Raw genomic sequence first — 25,926 nt, forward strand, 5'->3', positions numbered from 1 at the left:
CTCTCTCTTCAGCAGTATGAGAGATCTTTTTAACATGTAAATCAGATCACACCCCTTCATCCCCTTGCTTAAAACCTGCCAGTGGCTTCCCATTGCACATAGGACAGACTATAAACCCCTTACCCCATTGAGGGCTGCCTTGTTCTGGCCTCAGCCCACCTCTCTGATTTCTTTCTTCCTTTTTCATTTTTGAAACTTTTATTATGGAAAAGTGTAAACATGTAGGAAAGTAGACCAAGTATTAAAAAGAACCCCTGTGTGCCTACCAATAATTATTAACTCATGGTCAGTCTTGTTTTTTCTTTATCTCCACTTACTTCCCCCGACCTGTGTTATTTTGAAGCAAATTCTGGACATCTTATCCTCTCCTCTGTAAACCCTTTCAATCTATATAAGATCAAAACTGTTAAAAATAAAATATAACCACAGTACCATTATCATACCTAAAAATGTTAATGCTGATTCCTTAATGTCATCAAATATCAAGTCAGTGTTGAGATTTCCAGTTGTCTCATAACTCAGTTTTTTAGTGTTGATTTAGGATCCAAATTATGACTATTGATATGCCTTTTTAAATCTCTTTTAAGCTATTATTCCTCCCCACCATCTCTCTCTTTTCTTATTCCCTTTGCAATTGATTTGTGGACGAACCCAGCTCATTCACCAAATAGTGTTTCTCACAGTCTGGATTTTGCTGATTACAGCCATGTGCTGTGGGTTGACATTTCCCTCTCTCTCCTATTTTCTGTATTGGTATTTGGGCCAGGGGCTTGATGGGATTCAGGTTTGATGTGTTCCTTTCTCGGGGGTCGGGGTGGGGGGGACAAGATGACTGCACAGGTGGTAGTGGAATGTAGCTTACCACTGTCCTCCTTGCCCACACCAACTTGGGCCACCCTGGCCTCTGTCCTGCTCCTCGAATACAAGCTAGTTCCAGCCTCAGGCCCTTTGCCTTGCCTGTTTCCTCTGCCTGTAACACCACCACTGCCCCACCCCGCACCCCCCTATATTTGCCTGTCCAGGCTGCTTTATGTCATTTATGTCATTCAGATCTTAGCCTAAATGTCACCACTCAGAGCGGCCGCTCCGGGACCTCTCTGTCTGCTCCCTAGCACTTCCCATCACCGGACACCATGTATGTATTCATTCGTTGGCTTGTTTACGGTCTGCCTCCTCCTTAACCAGAGCATCAGCCCCATGGGAGCAAGAGCCTCATCTCTCGTGCTCACTGCCGAATCCCCAGCAGCCAGAAGAACGTCTGGCCCACAGTAGGTGCTCAGCACCTGTGCTGTGTGCTGAAGGAGACGCTCAGTCACATCTTTTCTCTATGTGCTCAGGCCGCCAAAGGAGGCACCATCAAAGCTGCTTCGGGATTCAGTGCCACTGAAGATGCCCAGACCCTGAGGAAGGCCATGAAGGGGCTTGGTAAGCGTCCTGCGGAGGGGAGGGTGCCCTGTGTGTTGTGCATCACGGAGTCACACAGAGGGTGCTGTGTCCACTGAGCAGGTCTCTAAGAAAATACAGTGGGAAGAAGTCGGCTTTTAAGACAAATTAGACGGGAGGGTATTCATTAGTCCCTTTACTTACAGAATTGACATTTAATGCGCTCATTCTGGATTTCTCCATTTAAATCTGTTTTGCATGAGAACATTATGAATCTATATGTAAAATTTCAGAAATGTATCTGTTTTCCAGTTCGTGCTATATGTGTATAGTGCCATAGGGTTTACAAAGCACTTTCACAGATATTATTTTGATGGGTGTGTACACAACAGCCCAGCAATGTAGTGAAAGCAGCGGCTGCTCTTGTTATTTTTCAACCCATTTCATGGATGTGAAACTGAGACCCAGGGAAGTAAAGTCACATAGTAAGTGGAACTGAGCCATGAGTCACACTCAGCGGGCAAAGGCCTCTGGTGGGCGTAGTCACGCGGGCGTGCTCTGGCCGCTCTTGCCTGGGTGAACCTTTGGCCAGAGAAGTGCCCTTAGTTCGTAGCTGCTATTTATAATCTCCTTGTGATTTGGATAACAACATTTGATCATGAAGCCTTATTTCCCAATTTTTCTCCCCCCAAAGAGCTCGTTTTACTTAGCCCCAATGTTACTAGCAGCAAACACGACAAGAACAGTAACAGACAACAGCTTGTTCTACTGCTGCGAAGTTGGGATTTAGGGAGGTTAGCTAACTTGCCCAGCATCTCAGAGCTGGTAGGTGTTAGAGTCAGGATTCTAGGCAATTCCAGGCAGTCAGACCCAGGCAGTATGACTCCAGAGCTGGAGTTTAAGTCCCCCTGTCCTGCTGCCCACCTCTGAACGGAACATTGTTCTGAATCGATACGTCCTTCTCCTCATTTTCCCTTTTTCATAAATGAGATGGAAAATGTGCTTGGCCCACTCTATTTTCATGTTCTCCTACTTCTTTGGTATAGAATCTTTGGCAAGAATCCCGTAATTCAGAATGTGGGCCACATGGCATTCAGAATGTGGGCCACATGGCATTCAGAATTCTCAAAATAAAAGTCAGGAGACATTTGACAACCAGTTCTTCTTGTCATGTCCACTGTGTGGGGATCAATGTGAGGCAGACAGGTGGAGGAGACAAGGATTATAAAACCTAGTTCAACGGGTCTACGGAGGCTAGATGGGTAAGGCGTGCACCGAAATAACTACAATAATGTGATAATAGCTATCAGAATATGATAGTGATAGGAGGGCCACAAATAAGTTCCCATTAGGTTCAGACAAGAGATCACATTTAATTTGGGGGCATCAGGCCAAACTTTTCAGAGGATACAGAATTGAGATGGGCTTTGCGAGATAAGTTGTTTCAATAGAGACAAGAGAGAACGCATTTCAGGTGAATGGGATAGCATGAGCAAAGGCACGGGACGACTGTGAGCATTGTCCCGTTTTCTAGTTTAGCTGAGGCCTAGGGAAGTCACGGTAAATCCGTGGAAAGGTGGCTTGCAGCAGGAGGTATTTAGAAAGCAGGAGTTGGCTGGTACCAAAGGGAGCTCCTGGGGTTGCTACTGAGAAGGCCACCTGTAGAATCACAGACATGTGGGGGATGGCCCAAAGGCATTGGCCAGGAGACCAGTGCCACAATCATGACCTTCTATGGAGTGGCTAGAGGGACATACAAACCCGTTCACTGGAATGAAGGAGGTCGGGAGAAAGGAGTGCAGTACAGTTGGACCGAGTACAATAATTCAGGAGCTAGGTCTGTGAATTTGGCTGCCTGGTATCCTTTCGTGTGGATATTTACAGCAGTGAATGGGATATTGTAGAACGTCTCAAATGCCAGACTGCTGTTCCTGGAGTAAATCTAGCAGACGGTGGGGGCGGGGGGGGGCATTGTGTGTTCCTGAGCCAGGGAGGGACAGACACTCCGAGAGTTTTTCTTTTTAGGAAAATGAATCTGGCAAGACTGGAAAGACCAATTAGGAGATAAGAATACCAGTTAACAGACATTACATGTGTCTAAGTCCCTAAAATCCTGAATTGGAGTAGTAGTGGTAGGAATCAAAGAGGGGATGGATGCAAAAAAGATTTTTAGAGTTAGATTCTGTATGCCTTGGCAGGAAATTTGAATGTGGAGGATGAGAGAGGGTTAAAAAAAAAATCTATTTTGAAGGTTCAAACCTGACTGACTGAACGAAAGGATGGTGCCTTTTATAGAAACGGGGGTGAGGGAAGATGGATCGTCCCCCACTGAGAGTTCTGAAGGAGAACAGGAAGGTTGTAGATAGATACCTCTTTCTTTCTTTCTTTCTTTCTTTCTTTCTTTCTTTCTTTCTTTCTTTCTTTCTTTCTTTCTTTCTTTCTTTTAAGAGAACAGAAAGTAGGTCCCTAACATATGTAAACAAAGTTCTATAGCTTCCTCCCTACAGCTCACACTTTTCTGGATCTCTAATCTTACAAAGAATAACTATGGTAAATCTAGATTTTTTTTCATTTCTCTTTGAAATATCCCAATAGAATCTCTTTTGTAGTCCCTCACAATTCCCCATACAGATTAAACAACGAGAAAGGAGAAAACTCAACTCACCAGATATATGTGAACATCCAGCTATTACTAAGACAAGGGACCTATTTTGGAAAAATCAGAATAAAGCCCCCCCTGGTCAGAGTTGGTGCAAGAAACAGGCAAACAAATTTTAGGACATTTAAAATTTGTAATTCTCATGAAGTTCTGGTAGGATCTTGCACAGTGGGAATTCGTCAGCAGTTTTCAAAAGGGAACAACCCTCTGAGGTCAGGAAAGATAGCTTGGAAATGAAAAACACATTTATGGATCTCAAAGCGCAGTGCAAGCAGTGAGCAGCCCGTTAAAACCCTGCAGGTGCCCGGTGAAATGGGTGAAGGGGATTGAGAGTACCCTAGTGGTGAGCACTGAACAGTGTGCAGAATTGCAGAATCACTGGATTATACACCTGAAACTAACACAATACTGTTCATTAATTATACTGAAATTAAGGAAAAAAACCCTGCAAAGTGCAGAGTGAATTAAGAGTCTGAATTGTTGCAAGACTCAGAGGAAATGATAGCAAGATTAAAAATGAGGAGGGGGCACCTGGGTGGCTCAGTCGGTTAAGCGTCTGCCTTCGGCTCAGGTCGTGATCTCAGGGTCCTGGGATCAAGCCCCACTTTGGGCTCTCTCTCAGCAGGGAGTCTGCTTCTCCCTTTCCCTCCTCTGCCATTCTTGCTCTCTCTCTCAAATACAGAAATAAAGTATTTTTTTTAAGATTTTATTAATTTGAGAGAGAGAGATAGTGAGAGAGAGAGAGCATGAGCCAGGGGGAGGGGGGCGCAGAGGGGCGTGGGGAGAAGGAGAAGCAGGCTTCCCGACGAGCAGGGAGCCCGATGTGGGACTTGATCCCAGGACCCCCGGACCCCAGGATCATGACCTGAGCCGAAGGCAGCTGCTTAACCAACTGAGCCACTCAGGCGCCCCCAGAAATAAAATCTTTTAAAAAAATGAGGCAAGAAAAAGCAAGAACATAGAAGATACGGAAGAACCAAAAGACATGAAAAGAATTGCAGAGGAGGGGTAAAGCAGAATCCCAGTGAGCATTTAGTGAACATTTAGTCACTGCGGGGCCTTGTGTTAAGGAATTCACTCACTTGTTTTATTGAACACTTGCAGCAGCCCTGTGAGGGAAAGTGCTATGACCACTCACATTCATGGATAAGGAAGCTAATGTTCAGAGAAGTTAGCTTTTTTGTTCAGTGCTTAACAGTTGATTAAAGGAGAGGCTAGGACTCATATCTAGTGTCTGGTTCCTGAAAAAATAGGCAGACCTACTGAACAAGGACCTCTTAAAAGGTCTCTGCATGTGTTGGGGTAACGCTAATGTCCTCGGGGGAACCTGTTTCCTCACTCCTCTCTCAAATCCCCTCACTCACTGTCCCCGCTCTCCGCCAGGCACTGACGAAGATGCCATCATCAGCGTCCTCGCCTACCGCAACACGGCCCAGCGCCAGGAAATCAGGACGGCCTACAAGACCACCATCGGCAGGGTAGGCCACAGCCTCTCTGGTTCCAGGGGCTGACGAAGAATCTGTCAGGCGGCAGGGAGGCCGGGGTCTCTTCCCGAGCTAGATTCCTGAAGTGGCCCTGTGTTTTCAGAAGCGGGTCCTTGCCCTGTTTAAAGATGCTCTTGAAAGAAAACGGCTTTGGCATGTTCCTTCCACTGTCCTTAGCCTGAAGTGATTTCTGGGAGCTCTTGGTGTCTTCCCACCCAGCTCCTTGCAGGGACTCGGCCGCTCATGGGCGCCGCCTGCCCGCCTTGTGAGCGCCAGGCGGGGCTGAGCTTCCAGCACTGTCTCCCTGATCCTGGTCAGGCTGCCTTGAGGCCACTGTGCATGAAGCAGTATTTATATCTAGTTCGTTTTAAACAGGCTCTCCTAGGATTTGCAGGCTTCTCCGACTCTTCCACATAAACCCGTTTGTTGCATATATTCATTCCTTTGACGATCCTCAGTGGTTGGCCACCCTCTCAAATTCTAGAAGGGGGGGCCAGTGTGTTTGTGAACATGTCTATCATTTGTTTATACATTCAGAGGGTGTTCACTCACCCCTTCTGGTCTGAATCGTGCACCTCTCAGGGACCCTCTTTCAAACTCTGTTTTCAGCATTTCACTTACCAGAGCCATTCCACTCAGGCTTCCCTCATCACTGAAAACCTGTCTGTGTGATTAGCAAGAATCTTTTTATTGAGGAAACGTTATCAATGAGTGTTTCAGGTCTCGGAGTACAGTCACTCTGGTAAATGTTTCTGTCCTCGAGACACCTTACAGCTAGTCCGACTGTAGCTGCTTCTCGAAGCCTGGCACTAAAGCGCTGGCTGGGACAGAGCTGGCGTGGTGATTGCCCAGTGCATCTGCGTGCCACCTTTGGCTGGGACCCCAGCGAGGAATGGGATTCTTCACAGCTCAGACTGTCTTTTGGGCATTTGAACCCTTCTCCGTCCCAAAGACACTTAATGAGCACAGATCAGTGTGAACATGCATGTGATGTGTGAACTGGAATATTCAGCCTCAGTACGAAGCTAATCTGATGGCAGTTTGTTAAGATGCCCAGCATTAATGGATCGAGCACTAATTTGTTTATTCATGCAATATGTGTGGATTTGACATAAAACTGTGCACGAGAGATTGAAATACGGGGGCTGTGCAGTCAGGTTGTGAGAATCCGAGATCTGTCTTGAGCAGTATGTCAGCTTCTTAGCTTGCTTGATCTGAAGCAGGTTCCTAAACTCCCTGACCTGTTCTAGGAGGAGATGTGAATAAACTTCTTTAGAATGTGGTCCTTTGTCCAAGGAATTACATTTCTTTTAGGAATTGAGTCTTAAGAAGTAATCGTGGAAGGGGCGCCTGGGTGGCACAGCGGTTAAGCGTCTGCCTTCGGCTCAGGGCGTGATCCCGGCGTTATGGGATCGAGCCCCACGTCAGGCTCCTCCGCTGTGAGCCTGCTTCTTCCTCTCCTACTCCCCCTGCTTGTGTTCCCTCTCTCGCTGGCTGTCTCTATCTCTTTCAAATAAATAAATAAAATCTTAAAAAAAAAAGAAAAAAGAAGTAATCGTGGATGACCACAAAGGTACAGCTAAATGCTTGGTATGCGTTCACAGTACAAAAATAGGAACAGGGGAGCGATGAAAGAAATTGTATTGCATCTACTATATGTAGAAATTCCAGCAGCTGTTAAAAATGTCATAGGTGATTATTGACTTGGAAATATATTCAAAGTACATTGCTAAGTGAGTGAAGACATTTAAGTCTGTGTCTACAAACTTTTTGCTCTCAAGACCCTTTTACACTCTTAACTTTTTTGTTTTTGTGGATTATATCTATTGATATTTGCCGTATTAGAAATTAAAACCGAGGCATTTAAAAATATATTTTTGTTAACTTATTTAAAAAACAATAAACACATTACGTGTTAATATAAACAACACTTTATGAATAGTAGCTATGTATAAAAACATTTAGTGAGAAAATTGTCATTGCTTTACATTTTGTAAAGTTCTTTAATGCCTGGCTTAATGGAGGACAGTTGGATTCTCATATCTGCTTCTGCACTGTTCGTGGTGGTGCATGGTTTTGTTGAAGTATAGGAAGAAAATCTGGTCTCGTACAGATACGTAGTTGAAAAGGGGGCATTTTATTTTATTTATTTAATTTTTAAAATTTTATTTATTTATTTGACAGAGAGAGAGACAGTCAGAGAGAGAGGGAACGCAAGCAGGGGGAGTGGGAGAGGAAGAAGCAGGCTCCCAGCAGAGCAGGGAGCCCGATGCGGGGCTCGATCCCAGGACTCTGGGATCTCGCCGTGAGCCAAAGGCAGACGCTTAAGCGCTGTGCCACCCAGGTGCCCCGGAAAGGGGGCATTTTAAAAGCCTTTTAACATAATTGTAGAAATGTAGATGTGTCCAGTAGCCTTTGCAAAATTCCACTGTACAATTGTGAGAGCATGACAGTGAAAAGACAAATAACATCTTTGTGTTATCACGAAGAGAGCTCTGATCTTGCAGGCCTCCTGAAAGGGTCCAGAGACGCCATTCATCCCTGGCCCACACTTTGAGAGCGGCTGGTTTAAGTTAGCTGGCAGCTACTTGGAGCCCCTTGCTTGCTTTGCAGGACCTGATAGACGACTTGAAGTCAGAACTGAGCGGCAACTTCGAGCGGGTGATCGTGGGGATGATGACGCCCACCGTGCTGTACGACGTGCAGGAGCTGCGAAGGGCCATGAAGGTGTGTGGCCCTCCTCGCCTGCAGCTGCTGATCGGCTTCCTCAAGAGAGTGACGAAAGCCTTGTGAGGGTGGGGAGGGTGAGGCACAGGACAGAGATTCCCCCTCGTTGATGACAGTGCGGAAACATGACATTACATTCCAGCAATTGTAACTTAAGAGTTGTGTTCTCCCAAGTGATGCAATCATTTGCTCTGTGCTGTGGCTCTGGAGGGACTGGTGATGGTTGTGCCTGTGGTGCAACTGCAGGAACTTTCTGTGTTAGCTGCTTTTGAGATGTGAAACTTTATGGCCAACACCGTGGCGCCAGAACTGGCCAAAGGGGTTCTTGGCGTCCCTCAGTGCTAGACCCACTCTGCTCTAGTCCAGGGTCTGCCAGTTTTGAATGACCAGCTCCGAAATTCAAATACAGTTACCCTCCCCAACCATGTCTGTAAACAGCCTTGTGGAAGGTTCTGGGAAAGCAAAGAGGTAACAGTCTTTGCCAGAAGATTCTGCCCTTCAAAGGAGAAGTACAGGGGCAGTCAAGGAAAGATTAAGCCCCCCCCCCCCCGAGGGGAGACACTGTCCATAACCTGGCACAGCAACCATCCAATAGAAACAGCCCATAAGTGTTTGTTATTACTAAAAACAATTACGGTAAACGCATTGGAATTTGAGCAGGACAGTTAAAATTAGCAAAGCCTATTGCTAGAACTGGGTGGGTTGTCTTTATTCTCTGTGGATTCCTGGGTATATGCCTCTATGTCTGGGATTCAACATTGTAGACTGGCTCCTAACTCCCTCTCCTCTGGGTTTCGTGTGCAGGGAGCTGGCACGGATGAGGGCTGCCTGATTGAGATCCTGGCCTCCCGGACGCCCGAGGAGATCCGGCGCATAAACCAGACCTACCAGCTTCGTACGTAGCACCCTCAGTGGCCCACTGAGGCTTCACTGTGGTTTGACAAGTAAACTAGCAGCGGGTCATTACCTACCGATGAAACTCCTCATAGCAACACTGACCATGAGGGATCCTCAGGTCCAGGCTTTGCTTTCAGGCAGATCCCTGTCTAGGGAAGTGACAGTCTGTTGGCTTCTCAAGACTTCTCTGCTTAAGATGCCACTCCGCTGAAGCCACCCAGTGTAGTGTTTTATGACCCCGAAAGTTGGAAGGTTGTTCCTTATTATCAAACAGAGAATCAAATGTGTTTGTTCGAAAGTGGTGGTCCCAATGAATCTTAGTACTCCAGGGAATGGCCTGGAGGGGCTGTCTAGCCCCACTTCTTACTTCCAGGTGGAACTGTATGTCCTCCAGCCATCTCAGAAGGATAGACATTTACTCCCCTCTTAGAAATCTCCAGAGGATGATGCTTACGAAGAGCCTTTCAAATATGCCTTTTTGCCCTAAGAAGGCAATTAAAAAAAAAAAAAAAGCACAAAGCTTTAGATCCTACAGTGCTTATTTGGTATTGTTCATATTAGCGAAAAATGTCCCGCAGTAGCAGATTGGCTAACCAGAATACGGTGTACCCACACAATGAAGTATTATATAGTCACCAAAATGTATATTGAAGGATATTATTAAAGTCCACGAAGTGGGTTATGGTGGAGTTTTGTGGGGGGTTTTCCTCCTCCATTTTATTTAAGAACACAAAACAGAGTTTTTTGGTAAGTGTTCAGAGCAGGAGATACTAGACCTTGGGAGCTTGGTTCAAGCACTCAGATCCCCATGTCTGATCAGTCTAGGTTTTCGAACCCTAAGGGGCTGTGGAGGGTTGGAGCTTCTCTGGGGGAAACTCTCAAGGGAGTGTCACGGCAAAGAAGGCACGTGCTAGAATTTGGGCCCGACAGCCCCCGGCAGGTTCCCAGACACAGGTTCAGAAACTCTGCTCAGTTTTCCTTTCCATGTGCCAGTCAACCGTCACTGTTCTCTGTGTCACTGAGAACCGTGGTGAGGACAGAGCCCTGGACAGAGGTAGGATTGCAGCCCCAGGCTTCTCGACCTCCCATGTTAAGGAACAGGAACGTCTCTTCCCTCTGTAATGACAACCTAAGCTTACCTTGACCATTTTATCAGAGTTCAGTTTTTGAAAAACTGTGTGCAGGGTGGAAGCCCTCCAGGGGAGCTGCTTCAGTAAACTGGCTAATCCTGGGGCGGGCAGACGGCTCTGGAGCAGGACGCAGTGCTGGGCAGGACTCTCTTCTAATGAAGCTAATTTCGTTCTCTTGCCAGAATATGGGCGGAGCCTTGAAGATGACATTCGCTCCGACACTTCATTCATGTTCCAGAGGGTGCTGGTGTCTCTGTCCGCCGTGAGTCGCTCCATCTGTGGGCTGCTTCTGACGGGGGTTGGGTTCTGTTGGGGCGCTCACTCCATAGCATCTTTTCCAGCCTTTCTCATCCTTTCATCTTCCCAAACGTGAATATGCCCCAGGTGTTGTTCTTGGGCCTCGCTGTTGTTTTCCTCGTCTTTCTTGTGGAGACTCTGGCTAGTCACGCATACCCGTTTATTCAGATTTATATATACAATTACCTAATACATGCCGGATACCCTTGCTACTCAGCGCATTAAGACAGCTTCTAGGCTTTACGAGTTCATATTGTCATAAAGGAATATATCAGGTACACAGGTAGCCATAATAAAGGCAGGAAGAGTGCCCAAGGAGAGGAACAGAGTAGAAGGAAGGTTCAAGGAGAGAGTCTGGTAGCAGAAACAAAGAAAAGCCTTCGTGACAGAGGTGCTGGTTCGGAGAGGACCTGGAGGGTTGCTAGGATTTCAGGAGGCAGAGGTGTTGGTGGGCACATCACAGGCAGGAAGAACAGCCAGGAAGAGGCAGGGAGGCAGGAAACATGGGGTATGGGGTGTGTTCCAGGAACAACTGACTGAGCAGTTGGCAGGTAATTCTAGGAGCAAGGCGGAAGGATGAACTGGGATCCCTTGTTGGGAGAGCAGTAGGGAGCCACTGAGGGTTTGGGAATGCTGGAGTGACCTGCGTTTTCAGAAGAGTAATGTAATAGTGATGTGTAAGATCAGTTGAACTGGAGGCTGGGAGTGCGGGTAGGAAGTTACCTCAATATTCCAGATGAGAAATAAAGCGGGACTGGGCTAGCGTGGGGGCAGGGCCACCAGAAAAGAGAAGATGCATACATGAGATATTTCACATGACTTCCCAATTTTGTCTTTATCCCGATCTCCTTCCTGAGTAGAAGACTCTCATTTCTCACTGCTTTTTAAGGTGCTTCTTCAAATGGGGCCTACTAACCTAAACCTGAACTCATTCCGCCCCCCCCCCCCGCCACCCCCCAAACCAGCTCATCTTCCTGACTTGCCTGTTCCTGTTAATACTGCTGCCCTTCTTCCAACAAAGCAGGACCCTGGAAATCATCTCCAACCCCACCTCTCCTTTGTCTCTGATACTTAATAATGCCAGCCTGCTTTTCTTATTTTCTGCCCATTTTGTTCTTTGCCTCTGAGATTTAGCATTCTGCCAAGCTATGCCTAGACCATAGAATATTGAGACAGCATAGCAATAAAAATAGTCTAACAAACCAGAGGAAAGTCACCAGTTGTGTCGCTCCTTAGCATTCCTCCAAGGCTTCAACCCAGCCCTCCCCGGGAGCTGGTGTCAGCAAGGGATGGGGCATTCTCACATGGTCCTTAAGCCTCACCGCTGGTCCTAGACTCTTGATTCTCTTCTGTTCCCAGCCACTCTTTGGCAGAATTGATCAATGTAGATTTGCCAGTTAGGAAGGCCTTGGTCCACTAGGAAGGCGTAGGAGTGGGGGGTTGGCGCAGGGGAGGAGACAGCAGTGGAGGGGGCAGTCAGCAGGCGGTGTAGCTCTCCTTCCCCTTCTACTGACAGAGACACCCAGGCAGCATTCAGGAACCGCTGGCTCTGTGATTGGTAATGTTCTCTAGGCATAAATTAGAGCCACAGGAATAATGGAAACACACTCAAAGGACATCTGTCATCCCTCCCTAGGCTGGAAGTGTGACCCCTGTTGGCATTCTGCCTAATTACCATGTCCTTGGGTTCCCAGCCATCCTCCTCCGCCCCCCATCTTCATGGATACTGTCTCATTGTCTTTGCTTTGTTTTTCTAAGGGTGGCAGGGACGAAGGAAACTATCTGGATGATGCTCTCATGAGACAGGATGCTCAGGTTAGTAGAACTGCAGTTTCTCTCTTTTCTTTTGCCAGTAAGGCCTTAGTTGGTGGACCCCCTCATATATTTCAGTGTATATTGGCCAAGCAGGTTCTATTTAAAAAAAAAAAAAAAAAGATTCCCACAGATGACCTTTAATAGCAGAAATTTCTGCAAAAATATTCCTGGGGCTTGGGGTGACACAGGACATCATCATATAAGCATCCCCGGGTTCTTGCCATTGGGACCATGGTACGGCCACCCCAGAGAACCACGGAGTGTCTTCTGAATCACTTGGAGGTGAAGGGACCTGCCTTTGCTTTATTTACCTTGCATTTTTACTTCCCCAGAGAGAAAGTTTGATAGAACCTGTGTAAAACAACTTGGCACAGTGCGTACCCTATTGGGTAAAATTAATACCAAACCCCAAGAGGCAGTTGTTTCCCTGGTGCCCAGCCCACTGATGGCTGCCCTGGCACCAACCCCCAATTCATTTACTGTGGCCATATAACACTAAGAATAATAGCTAATAAAAAGTGGGTCCTTGGGGCGCCTGGGTGGCACAGCGGTTAAGCGTCTGCCTTCGGCTCAGGGCGTGATCCTGGCGTTATGGGATCGAGCCCCATATCAGGCTCCTCTGCTATGAGCCTGCTTCTTCCTCTCCCACTCCCCCTGCTTGTGTTCCCTCTCTCTCTGGCTGTCTCTATCTCTGTCAAATAAATAAATAAAATCTTAAAAAAAAAAAAAAGTGGGTCCTTACCGGACACCAAACAGTGTTGTGAGCTCTTGACATGAAGTATGTCGTTGAATCCTTGCAATAACTCAGTGAACCATGTACTGCGCTTCCCATTTTATGGACAAGGAAATTGAGGCTTACAGAAGTCCAGTTCCTTGCTCAAGTTCACCGGTATACATGGCAGAACTAGGATTTGAACCTAGACAGTTTGGATCTAGACCCTGTACTCTTAACCAATGTATAACCATTAGGGAAGGCTTGGTCCCATTCAGTATGTGAGGTTATGAACCACTCTGGCTTCTGCAGGAAAGAACCTGTTGCTTTCACGAGAAGGGAGGGGGTAAATGTGTCACAAGAGTTCTGAGGATACAGGGTGGCCCATCCCATACTGGAGAAATGGGAAATTGCCTTTAATCCAGAAGCTTTGAGGAGGGAGGAGGTATTGAAAACATTGCAACTCTGGGTGCTTATGTGAATTTTAGTTACCTCAAGGACAGCATTTTTGGATACGTTGGAAGGAGCCTCCAAAGCCCAGGTGAATCTCAAATTAAGTGAAGAGTTAGTGAGCAATTTATTCCTGAGACAGTATACCCACCATCAGTTTCTGGTGGGTCTCCTAGGGACCAGGCATTGCATTAACTACCTTACACTTTTTCCTTGCAACACATCAGTGAAGTAGATATTATTACTTCGTATGCTTTAGAGATTAAGAAACTGAAGCAGAGATTTAAATAGCTGGTCCTAGATCACATAGCTGGTGGAATTGGGTTCTTTGGATCCAGGTCTGTCTGATTCTTTAAAACCATGCAAGTCAATGAACAAATGTTGGGGGGGGGGGCTCTTCAAGGAGGATGGTTCCCCTTGGGAGTGATCAGGGTGGAAAGGGGCTTCCAAATAAGTTTGGGCTGGGGAAGTTGGACAGAGGGAGCAGAGCTCAGAGTAGGTTTTTCTGGATCCTTTCAAGTCTCACCAAGAGGTGAGGAATTTGAGAACAACTGCAGCTGAGATTTCAGCTCTTACAGGATAAAACAGGAGGAAAACCTTGTCAGCCTTTGCTCGGTGACTTGTATCAGCAGCAAGGGGAGTGTTTGCAAACACTGGGTACTATAGCTTGATTTTGACGATCAGGACAGGTGGAATTAGGTAACGGTTACTTATAAAAGGTAGAAATCTTAAAATATAGAGGCTATTATCCAACAAGTGGAATTGTAGCTGTTCTTGGGATGAAACTTGCACCAAAGGACATAATCAGGAGCCCTCAGAATTCCTACTTTAGAAAGAAACTTGCGATATATTAAAATTACATTAAAAATGCCCTTGAGAGCTTTGGCTAGATGATACATTTTGATTCCCTTCTTCTGAAAAACAAACAAACCAGCAAATATTTTAAAAAAATAGGGAAAATCTGCAGCAACACTGGAAACTATAGAAGAGGGCCATTAAAATACCAGATGGGCAGTGAACCTGGGCCAACGACTCAGGAAGGACATTTCTGCCCCAGAAAAGAGGCTAATCCCCCCCCAACCCCAAGCTGGAAGCAGGCACAGTGGCTTCATGCAAACTGGAAGAAATTCCTCAGAGAACTGCTGTCTCGGCTGCCCTCCGTGGATGAGCAACTGGTGCTCCTGCTTGAAATCCATCCAAGTAAAAAGCAAGGCGCTCCGAGAAGAACCCACTCAGCTTGTTTTGGAGGGAAAAGCCATATCCGGATAGGCTGCTCATCGTTTAAGAATGAAAGAGCATGAGAAGCCACAAGTGCCTCAGCTCAAACACCATGTGGCCTGTGAACACACAGAAGCAGGGAGGGGGGAGGCAAACGTGGCCACACTGTAAGGAAGATGCAGATTTCAGATGGAGAGAAAAACAGACTTCAATTAAACAAGAGCTAAAAAAAAAGAGAGAAAATAACATGAATATGGAGCCGAATGAAAAGCGAGAAGAGATAAAAGGAGCTCTAGAGGGGCTCACGAGAAATGAGCTTCGACGGAAATCTGAATTTTACAGCTTATTACTTCACTACTTAGATGAAGCCTCTGTGCCCCCTGAGCTTTAAAATTCCATGGTTCTCTGAACTGACTCTAAAGCAGTGAGGAAATGAGACAAAGAAGCGAAGAAGGAGGAGATGGAGGCAAGCCCAGGCAGTAACAAAATGTGTCAAATAAGGGCATTTTGAGAAATTTGACAAGCCAGCTGCTGATTATAAACAGTAGGGCTTTAAAAACAAATGTTTTTAATAAAATACACGTAACATAAAATTTGCCATCTTGACTATTTTTCAGTATACAGTTCAGTAGCGTTAACTCTGCACATTCTTGTACAGCCCATCTCCAGAACTTTCTCACCTTGCAGAACTGAAACTCTATACCCATTAAACATCTCATTTCCCCCTCCCCCCAGCCACTGACAACCACAATTCGTCTTCCTGTTTCTAGACGTTTGACCCCCCTAGATGCCTCATACAAGTAAATCACACAGTATTCCTGTCTGTGTAACTGGCTTATTTCACTTAGCATAGTGGCCTCAGGGTTCTTCCCTGCTGTAGCATGTGTCGGAAGTCCCCTCCTTTGTTAGGCTGCATAGTACTCCATCGCATGCATACACCCACATTTTGCTTATCCATCATGTGTCAGTGGATGGGTGGGTTGCTTCTGCCTTTTGGCTATTGTGAATACTGCTGCTATGAACATGGTATACAAATATCTCTGTAAGATCTAGTTTCAGTTCTTTTTGGATGTATACTCAGAAGTAGTGTCGTTAGATCCTATGGTAATTCTATTTTTAATTTTTTCAGGAACAGCCATACTGTTTTCTACAGCAGCTGCTTCCTTCTCCCTTCCCATCAACTGCACAGGGTTCCGGTTTCTCTACATCCTCACCAACACTTGCTATTCTGTTTGGTTTTTTTTAAGTAGCAATGCAGTGATATGAATAATAGTTTTGACTTATCAATAATGCAGTTAAAGCAATCAGAATTTCTTATAGCCCTACCTGTTTGGAATATAAGCAATTCCTAATGGGTCCTGGTCCTACCGTGAGACCTTCCATAGCCTCAAGCAAATCACAGATCATTCTCGAGCAGTGTTGTCCAGTAGAACTTTCTGTGATGCTAAAAATGTTTACATTGGCACTGTCTAGTATGGGTAGCCACTAGTTAATTTTATTAATTAAATTAAATTAAAAATTCAACTCCTCAGTCATACTAGCCAACATGTGGCCACTGAGCACTTTAAATATAGCTAGTATGACTGAGGAGTTGAATTTTTTTTTTTTAAAGATTTATTTATTTGACAGAGACAGCCAGCGAGAGAGGGAACACAAGCAGGGGGAGTGGGAGAGGAAGAAGCAAGCTCCTAGCAGAAGAGCCTGATGTGGGGCTTGATCCCATAACGCCGGGATCACGCCCTGAGCCGAAGGCAGACGCTTAACCGCTGTGCCACCCAGGTGCCCCTGAGGAGTTGAATTTTTAATTTAAATTAATTTTAGTTAAAATGTAAATAGCCACGTTTGGTTGGTGGCTACTGCACAGAACGCCTAGTCTAGGGCATTCCGTTTAGCTCTTAAGATAGAACAATGTGGGACACCTGGCTGGCTCGGTGGAGCATGTGACTCTTGGTCTCGGGGGTGTGAGTTCAAGCCCCACGTGGGGTGTAGAGACTACTTAAAAATAAAATATTTAAAAAAAAAAGAAAAAGATGGAACCATGTAGTCCATATATAGGGAGCTGCTGGTGCTTGCCCCGACTCTCCCATTAGTCTTTTTTGGGGGGCAGGGGGCAGGAAGGGGCAGAGGGAGAGAGAGAATCCTAAGCAGTCTCCACGCCTAGCACGGAGCTGAGGTGGGGCTCACTCTCAAGACCTTGAGATCATGACCTGAGCTGAAATCAAGGATCGGATGCTTAACCGATGAGCCACCCAGGCACCCCAAGGTCCCATTAGTTTTATACCTAAGGAAAAATCTCGAGTCGTTGCCACTCACCGCAGACAGCCCTCCCACACCCATCAGCAACAAAATAAAACAAAGCCAGCTCAGCTCTTTGACGTTCTGGAAATATTTGCATGTTTCCTGGCACCTTCTCTGTGATGGTTTAAACTTGTGCTTTGGCTCTCAGGACCTGTATGAGGCTGGAGAGAAGAAGTGGGGGACAGATGAGGTGAAATTTCTAACTGTTCTCTGTTCCCGGAACCGAAATCATCTGTTGCATGGTAAGGCACTTGCCTCATCTTCCAAAGAAACTGAAAGATGATGAAAACCGTATTGTCCATAATTAATTGAGAATTTCCCCCCTTTACTCGTACGAAGAACAGATTGTACTGAACTGTCTTCGATGTTTTACCTTGGAAATGTATGAGCGCAACGATGTGCGAGGGCCAGTTTCTTTTTGTCTTTTTTAAAGATTTTATTTATTTGAGAGAGAGAGGACAAGTGAGGGGGAGGAGCAGAGGGAAGGAGAGGGAAAAGCAGACTCTCCACTGAGCAGGGAGCCCAACGCGGGGTTCAGTCCTGGGACCCCGGGATCATGACCTGAGTTGAAAGCAGATGCTTAACCGACTGAGCCGCCCAGGTGCCCCCTGAAAGACTAATTATGAATAATTAGCAGATATACAACATATTCATAGGAGTTTGGCATTTCTGTTTGTAGGAAACCAACCTTCACAGTCAGTCCTTTTTCTGAAGCAGCCCATTTAATTTTAGTTACATAAGAAAAAATCTTCAGTACATTAGTGAGCAATAAAATAGAATTGTTGGTTGACATTTATTGCTATTTAATATCCAAGTTGTAAAGCTAATAGAAGTGATTTCTTTAGGGAGTATGTTGTATAAGATAAATAGTGGATAATTTCACATTTTATTTCCTGTGTGTAATGTTTCTAATTTGCTTCTGATAATGCTTAGTCTTTGTAATGTGCTTTTAACTTCTTTGGGGAAAAAATTTGTAGCACATTTGTCGTCGGGTTTATTTTCTTCTTGTAAACAGCAGTAAGGGTTTAATAAGATATTTCATCTTTTATGTAAGCTCTTTAGGTCTTTATGTTGCATCATAATTTTATAAACCCACCATGCCTTATAATCGCACACAATTTACAAAACCTCTGGGAAATTTGAGAAGAATGAGTTTGGTAAATTGAAAACATAAAGTAATTGAAAATTACAGCACATTTGGAAGTTGCATTTATTTCAGATATTCCACAGTGACTAAAAATAGGTGATTACACCTGTTAATAAATGTCATGGGCTATCGTCAGATGCACTAACTTCTGACTCAGATCCTTATTTCTTTGCTTTCCCTTCCTTGCCAGATGGCTAATTACATATATCTCCCCCTGGTGGTATCTTCCAAGAATTGCAGGTCCTCAAAAATTGTACATAACTAACAATTTTCACTTGTAGGCACAAGTCAGTTGTTGGCAAGTTATAAAATATCTGCTTGTAAACCACTGGAAGGAAATCTAAGCACTATATGGATAAAAATAAACTTCATAATTTTCTTACCAACCAATAATAATAGTGAGGTTTCAAATAACTAAAGTTTTAATTGTCTTCTAGGTGCAGTGCTAAGCATATTAAATATTTTTTTTATTATTATTTGACAGAGAGAGAGAGAGCACAAGCAGGGGGAGTGACAAGCAGAGGGAGAAGCAGGTTCCCTACTGAGCAGGGAGCCCGAGGACCCCGAGATCCCAGGACCTCAGTCCCAGGACCCTGAGATCATGACCTGAGCCGAAGGCAGAAGCTTAACCAATTGAGCCATCCAGGCGCCCCCAGTGCTAAGCATATTATAAGCATTGGTTGTTGCAACATCCCATTGGATCAGTCATTATTTCCCCCATTTTACAGTGGAGAAAATTGAGGCTTAGAAAATGTGTCAATTAGATCTTTTGATTCTAAGCGATAGACACAGACTCCAACTTAAGTAAGAAGAAGAAATAATACAGAATGGGACAAGAGGGAATATGGAAAATACTGGTGGTTCATTGAATTGAAGGAAGAGCCGAACATTTCCAGGAAGTACAGAAATCAAGCAGATCTGGGGATCTCAGTGGAAGGGAGTCACATATTTTATTTGTAAGGCAGAGTTTCCAAAAGTCTGGTCTTCATTGAAAATGCTGATTCTTGAACCCCTACTTCAGACCGGCTGACTTCGAATCCCTGGAAGTGACATCCAGGAAGTTTCCTAGGTTTCCCGGGTGATTCTTATGTTCTCTAGGGTTAAAGATGACTCAGTGCTTTTGGCCATCCCCACGATCTGCTCAATTTAAAAATCCCCAGTGGGGTAAGACTCGCTCTGGTCCAGTGAACTGCCCACTCACTTGGTAGAGCTTATGGTGTATGTTGAGGGGCAGGGGTGTCCCTGGATTGACAGACCTGTGAGAATCACCGTGATGGGGCCTGGGGCAGCACCCCAAAGAAAGCAATGTTAAGAAGGTAAAACAAATATCCACTCTAAGAAGGCTCCAGAAGGAGGCAGTGAGAGGAAAATAGGTTCATCACATTCAAATATACTTGGCAAAAGGTGAAAAAAATTAATTATGTTACAGTCTATTAAAAAATGCAACCATCTGTTATCAAATGTGATTGAGTATTGAAGGGGCTGAATTGCTCTAGTTTTGATGAGCCAAAGGAAGATGAACAAACAGGTGATTGCCAAGGCCAAAATTACAAAAAGACAAGTTCTGCTCATTAAGGGAACAATGACAAAAGAAAGCAACTCTCTCCAGACATTATCTCCATTTTATGTGTGAGAAAGCAGGGTCCCAAATAAGGGAAAGGACTTGCCTGATATCCTCCAAGAGGCACAATATTCCTTCATCCTCCCCTAGCATCCATTCTACTTGCCACATGCCTCCCGGGTTCTCACTGACATTGCTAACTAATTTCCTCTTGATGTATGCCAAAGAATAAAGTGTGAGCTCTAGAAAGACGCTCATTCTCTCTGTAAATTTAGTTTCCTCTATTCTTTATTATTTATAATTCCACTTTGTTACTGTTCACAGTGTTTGATGAATACAAAAGGATATCACAGAAGGATATCGAGCAGAGTATTAAATCTGAAACATCTGGTAGCTTTGAAGACGCTCTGCTGGCCATAGGTAAGCTGGCAGGGGGTGGGGAGGGGAGAAACAAAAGTTTACAGACTTTCCTCCTTACCAGTTTGTTGTCGTGGAGATACAGTTTTTTGTTTTCAGGGATTAAAAAAAATGTTTAAATCACTTATAATAAGATACAGAATTTTAAACAAAAAGTATTATATATGATCTGATTATTATTGTATTATGTAGTTTTATATATATATATATATATTTTTTTAAAGATTTTATTTATTTGACAGAGATAGAGACAGCCAGTGAGAGAGGGAACACAAGCAGGGGGAGTGGGAGAGGAAGAAGCAGGCTCCTAGCAGAAGAGCCTGATGTGGGGCTTGATCCCATAACGCCGGGATCACGCCCTGAGCCGAAGGCAGACGCTTAACCACTGTGCCACCCAGGCCCCCCCGTAGTTTTATATATTTTACATCCTCTGTGCCTTTACATCTCAGTATACTGGAAAGATAATCCCATATTAGCTGCATCTTACAAGTCTATGAATGGTTAGAACTAATACCAGTTTCGTATGGTACAGATAGTAATCATTTTGAAACTATCCTGCCTTTTGCTTTAATTGCCTTTATTATTTCTCCAATTAATTACTTTATTAATTACTTCTCCATGGCCTATGTTCATAAAACATTGTTTGGCTAAAATTTTTCCGACAAACCAATCGAGAGATATTATTTCATACCTCGTAGAGACAGAGGGAACAAGTATAATTTTTTTCACATAGATTTTATCTGTAATTTTGTTATTTCCTTTTTTTTTATCTCTTTAACAGTCAAGTGCATGAGGAACAAATCTGCATATTTTGCTGAAAGGCTTTATAAATCTATGAAGGTAAATGGCCTCATTTTTAGCATCCGAATGACTCCAACATGTCTTATGTCCGCCTTCATGTTTATTTCTATTTCCCACACAAATTAACCAAAATCAGCCTGAGATTTTCAGTTCAATTCATCAGATACTTCGCTGAGTGCCTGCTAGTAATACGAGGTAATATTTCTTGAGTCCCTGTAACATGTGATCACTGTTCCTAATGCTGTATACATACGGATTAATTTTATCCCTACAACAGCTGTATGGGGCAGGTACTGTTATTAACCCCCATTTTACAGATGAGAAAACTGAGACTTAGGGAGGTATGCAGTTTGCCCAAGGTCCTCAGTGAGGATGTAACGGAGCAGGGATGCAAACACTGGCAGTCTGGGTTCAGAACCCAAGCTCCTAACCACACATTGTACTCTGTGCACAGACACCCTTGCTGGGAACCATGGGAGGTGCAGGAGAGATCAAAAGGTAGGAAGGGGAAGGCAGTTATGGGCAGAACACCAATAAGAACAAAATAGAATGTAAGACAGTAGTTGAGGACCCAAATATATAAGAACACAGAAAGAAGAGTATTTTTTTTTCAATATTTGTTGAGGGGGTGAGGATCAGAAAAGACTCTATAAAGAAGTTGGTATCTGTGAGCAGGACCTTAGGGAAGTTTTACATGGGGGGGGATTTCATATGGTAGGAAGGCTGGGAAAGCTGGGGAGGGAAGGAGGACGTTCACGGGGAGGAGTCACTGCAGGCGAGGCAGCAGGCTGAGAATGCAGAGTATGTCTCCAGTGGCAGGGAGCGGTCATCTCTGGTCAGAGCACAGAACGTTGGAAAGCCTTGAACGCTGTGGTGAGGAGCAGTATTCCACAGGCTTTCTAAGGTTGTGGTGCAAAGGCCATCATCAGGAGAGCCATGCAGAGCTTTGCCTTGATAAGCTAAAGAAGAGCGCTGTCTGAAAACCAGCACGGATCTTCTTGTCTTCCTTAGGGCTTGGGCACCGATGATGACACCCTCATCAGAGTTATGGTTTCTCGAGCAGAGATTGATATGATGGATATCCGGCAAAACTTCAAGAGACTCTATGGAAAGTCTCTATACTCCTTCATCAAGGTAGGTCACGAGAGCCCGGCCTTGGCCCAGGGGAAAGCTCTGAGGAAAGAAAGGGGTTCTAATCTGGGCATTCAGACACTTCTTAGCTGCTCCCTGGCAGATAGCATCCCCTTTAAAGATGGTACTCTAATGCAGGTATTTCCGGTTTCTCTCCTTTCACACAGATGTTTAAATCTCTGCCAGGTTAAAAGCTGGAAATGTTTGGCTTCTAAATATAGTAATTATTTCATGTTGACCCCAGACAGAGAAAGAATATATTTTAATGAATACTTCTAACAATGCAGTTTCCTTGTCTACCTGCTTACAGTGAAAGGTACACAACTCAGTCGGTCAACCAGTCGGTGGGTCATCCCACCCGGGCCAGCTGAGGTCTGCTGAAAACACGCGAAAGCATATTAGTTACCCTGGATTACTGCCTTTCTTTACCTGACAGCACACTTCCAGGAGTCCTAACTTGGCACAGGGGTGAAGAGAAATGACTCACATCCCTCAAAACCCTTCATTACTGGGATTTTGCTTCCTGAGGAAGCTGGAAGGGTCTCCTGACTATGAAGCCAAGACCCACTTCCCTAGAAACCGGTGCTGCCTGCACAATAAACTTCAAATCAGGATTTGTTCCATGAATTAAATATTCTGAACCCAACACATAGCTTGCAGAGTATAATTATGAGGTGATTTGAGCTGCTGAGCTTGTTACTATGTATACAGGCATTTAGGAACTTGTTTCCATTTCTGGATGGCCTATGAGGTACCTTTATTTTGCAGAGCTGAAATACAGCTAGCTGGAAGTAAAATACTTTAAAGATTCAAAGATGACCATAAGGGGAAAATATATTTCTACTATATAACATAGAGTTAATATCCCTATATGGAGAGCTTCTACAAATCACTAAGAAAAAGGAGAAAAATCCAAAAAGAAAACATGCACTTACTTCACGAAAGATGAAACACTAACAGACAATAAATGTATAGAATGTTTAATACCAGTAATATACAGTGAATTGCAAGTAAAAACAAATCACCAAAAAAAAAAAAAAAAAACAAATCACCATCTTTCATCTCATACCTTAACAAAGTTTAGAGAGATCATAACCAGCATTGAGAAGGGCTTGGAGAAAATTCACCATCTCTTATGGAAGGACTGTAAACTGGTCTAACCTTTCTGGGAGGCAACTTGGCAATAAATGTTTGTTGTTGTTGCTGTTGTTGTTGTTTTAAGATTTATTTATTTGAGAGAGAGCACAAGTGCGCAAGTAGGGGGAGGGGCAGAAGGGGAGAGAGAGAGAGAAGCAGACTCCCTGCTGAGCTCAGACCCTGATGCAGGGTTCAATCTCAGGACCCCGAGATCATGACCTGAGCTGAAATCAAGAGTCAGACCCTTAACTGACTGAGCCTCCCAGGCGCCCCAGCAATAAATGTTTAAAAAATAAACCATACCACTTACTTAGCTATTACAGGTTTAGGAATTTCTTCAGAGAAAATAACAAAATAAAAGTGCTCTAATCCACAGAACGGGAGAAAATATTTACAAGTCATATTTAGTAAGGGTTTACTAGCCAGAATATATAAAATGTTCCTGCAACTCAACAAAAAGACAAACAACCCAATTTAAAAATGATAAAGGATTCGAATAGACATTTCTCCAAGGAAGATGAACAGATGGCCAATAAGCACATGAAAAGATGCTCAACATCATTAATCATTAGGGAAATGCAAATCAAACCACAATGACACACCACTTCATACCTACTAGGATGACTATAATTTTTAAAAACAAAAACAGAAAATAACAAATGTTGGGGAGGATGAATGAAATGAAATTGAAACCTTAGTGCATTGCTGGTGTGGATGTAAAATGGTACAGACACTGTGAAAAACAGTCTGCCACTTCCTCAAAGAGTTACACATAAAAAAAAAAAATTAAACATAGAATTACCAAATGACCCAGCAATTCCACTCCCAGGTATATACTCAAAAGAAATGAAAATGGGGCTCTAACAGATACTTGTACACATTAATAATGTAAACATTATTCATAATAGCAAAGGTGGAAACAACCTAAGCATCCAGCAACAGCTGAACGGATGAACAAAATGAGGGAGATATATATATATATATATCTCCATCAGAATGAAATTCTGATACATGGATGTACCTTTGGAACATGCTAAGTGGACTAAACCAGACACAAAAGGACAAATATTATGTGAAAACACATAGTATGATTCTATGTACTTACACAAAATATTTAGAATAGGTAAATTCATAGAGACAGAAAGTAGATTAGAGGTTACCAGGGGCTAGGGGGAGAAAGGAAGTGGTGGGTTATTGGTTAGTGGTTACACAGTTGGGGAGATGAAAAGGTTTTGGAAATAGTTACACAACAATGTGAATGTGGCACTGAATTGTACGCTTTAAATGGTTAAAATGGCAAATTTTGTTATAGATATATTCTACCGTAATAAAAGAGATTTATGAAAGAATTTGAATAAAATCATTTCACGAAAGGTGGAAAATGTCAACTAATTATTATATTTTATCATAGTTTTATTTATATTTACATTACTTTATGTTATTTATATTTGTATAAATTATATGGTATGTACTTATGGTACATAATTCACTATATATTATTATTTTTGTTAACCAATAGGGGATGACTCAAATAAATTATGGAAAATTTATACGATGTAATACTATACAGGCACTAAAATGATGGGGTACAAAAATATTGACTGGCTCAGGCAACATCACTATAAATATATTTACATTATATGTTTGTATATATATAAATACGTAAATATGTATGTGTACACACACAACACTGGAAAAGATTAAAAATAAAGAATACATTGCCCATTTAATAACAGTTGTCAGAAGGACCAGAACAGATATATAAAATATGTCAATAATAGAAAAAATGACAGGGATGCCTGGATAGCTCTGGGTTAAGTGTCTACCTTCAGCTCAAGTCATGATCCCAGGATCCTGGGATCAAGTCCGGAGTCGGGCTTCTGCTCAGTGGAGAGCCTGCTTCTCCCTCTGCCTGCTGCTCCCCCTGCTTGTCACTCTCTCTCTCTGACAAATAAAATCTTAAAAAAAAAAAAAAAAAGATAGAAGGGATACATGGGTGGCTCAGTTGGTTAAGCATCTGCCTTCGGCTCACGACATGATCCCAGGGTCCTGGGATCGAGTCCTGCATCAGGTTCCCTGCTCAGCTGGGAGACTGCTTCTCCCTCTGTATGCTGTTCCCCCTGCTGTGTGCGTGCTCTCTGACAAATATATAAATAAAATCTTTAAAAAAGGAAAAAAAAACAGAAGTAAGACAAAAATGTAAGTTATAAATAAGCCCTCAGGTTATATAAAAATGTAAAATTCTAGTCTGTGCTGTTTATGAGGAACAACTAAACCACAGTGACATGTAAGCAGCTTAAAATAAAGGCAGCTTACATTTGACAATATAAAAAAGAAAGCAGGGATTACACTATCAGGAAAAAGAAGAATTTAAGGAGAAAAAGCATTAAATAGGAAAAAATGGATCACTTTATATTAAGAAAGGCAGCTATTCACAACAAAGATTAAACTGTCATGAAATGTTAGGTGCCAAATAAGTATTGCATTCAACTCTATAAATAAGAAATCTGAAGCTCTGAAAGAAGACATAGATGGTAATAGTATGCCAGATAGAGTTTAACAAACACATTCTTATTCTTCGGAAGATTGATGAGGCAAAGCATAAAGAAGGATACATTACGATTTATTTTAATAGCTATATATTAAATTTTGAATCCTATAG

The 25,926-nt window shown here is 43.6% G+C and overlaps 1 protein-coding gene across 11 annotated transcripts in view; it reads left to right on the forward strand.

The window, feature by feature from the left end:
• ANXA4 (annexin A4) overlaps positions 1 to 25,926 on the forward strand; it is a 152,529-nt gene that overhangs the window by 123,966 nt on the left and 2,637 nt on the right. For 8 of the 11 annotated variants that reach the window (XM_048222472.2, XM_048222467.2, XM_048222466.2 and 5 more), the window contains 10 exons: positions 1,338 to 1,425; positions 5,426 to 5,520; positions 8,140 to 8,253; positions 9,058 to 9,148; positions 10,463 to 10,542; positions 12,336 to 12,392; positions 17,219 to 17,312; positions 20,103 to 20,198; positions 20,977 to 21,035; positions 22,008 to 22,130. In XM_048222472.2, the coding sequence (XP_048078429.1) occupies positions 1,338 to 1,425; positions 5,426 to 5,520; positions 8,140 to 8,253; positions 9,058 to 9,148; positions 10,463 to 10,542; positions 12,336 to 12,392; positions 17,219 to 17,312; positions 20,103 to 20,198; positions 20,977 to 21,035; positions 22,008 to 22,130 (897 nt within the window). Of the gene's footprint in view, positions 1 to 1,337; positions 1,426 to 5,425; positions 5,521 to 8,139; positions 8,254 to 9,057; positions 9,149 to 10,462; positions 10,543 to 12,335; positions 12,393 to 17,218; positions 17,313 to 20,102; positions 20,199 to 20,976; positions 21,036 to 22,007; positions 23,562 to 25,926 lie in introns of those variants that run through there. The other 3 variants (XM_057309443.1, XM_057309442.1, XM_057309444.1) reach the window with 1 other exon arrangement.

The sequence above is a fragment of the Ursus arctos genome, unplaced genomic scaffold (genome assembly GCF_023065955.2).
Source record: "Ursus arctos isolate Adak ecotype North America unplaced genomic scaffold, UrsArc2.0 scaffold_8, whole genome shotgun sequence".
Taxonomy (NCBI): domain Eukaryota; kingdom Metazoa; phylum Chordata; class Mammalia; order Carnivora; family Ursidae; genus Ursus; species Ursus arctos.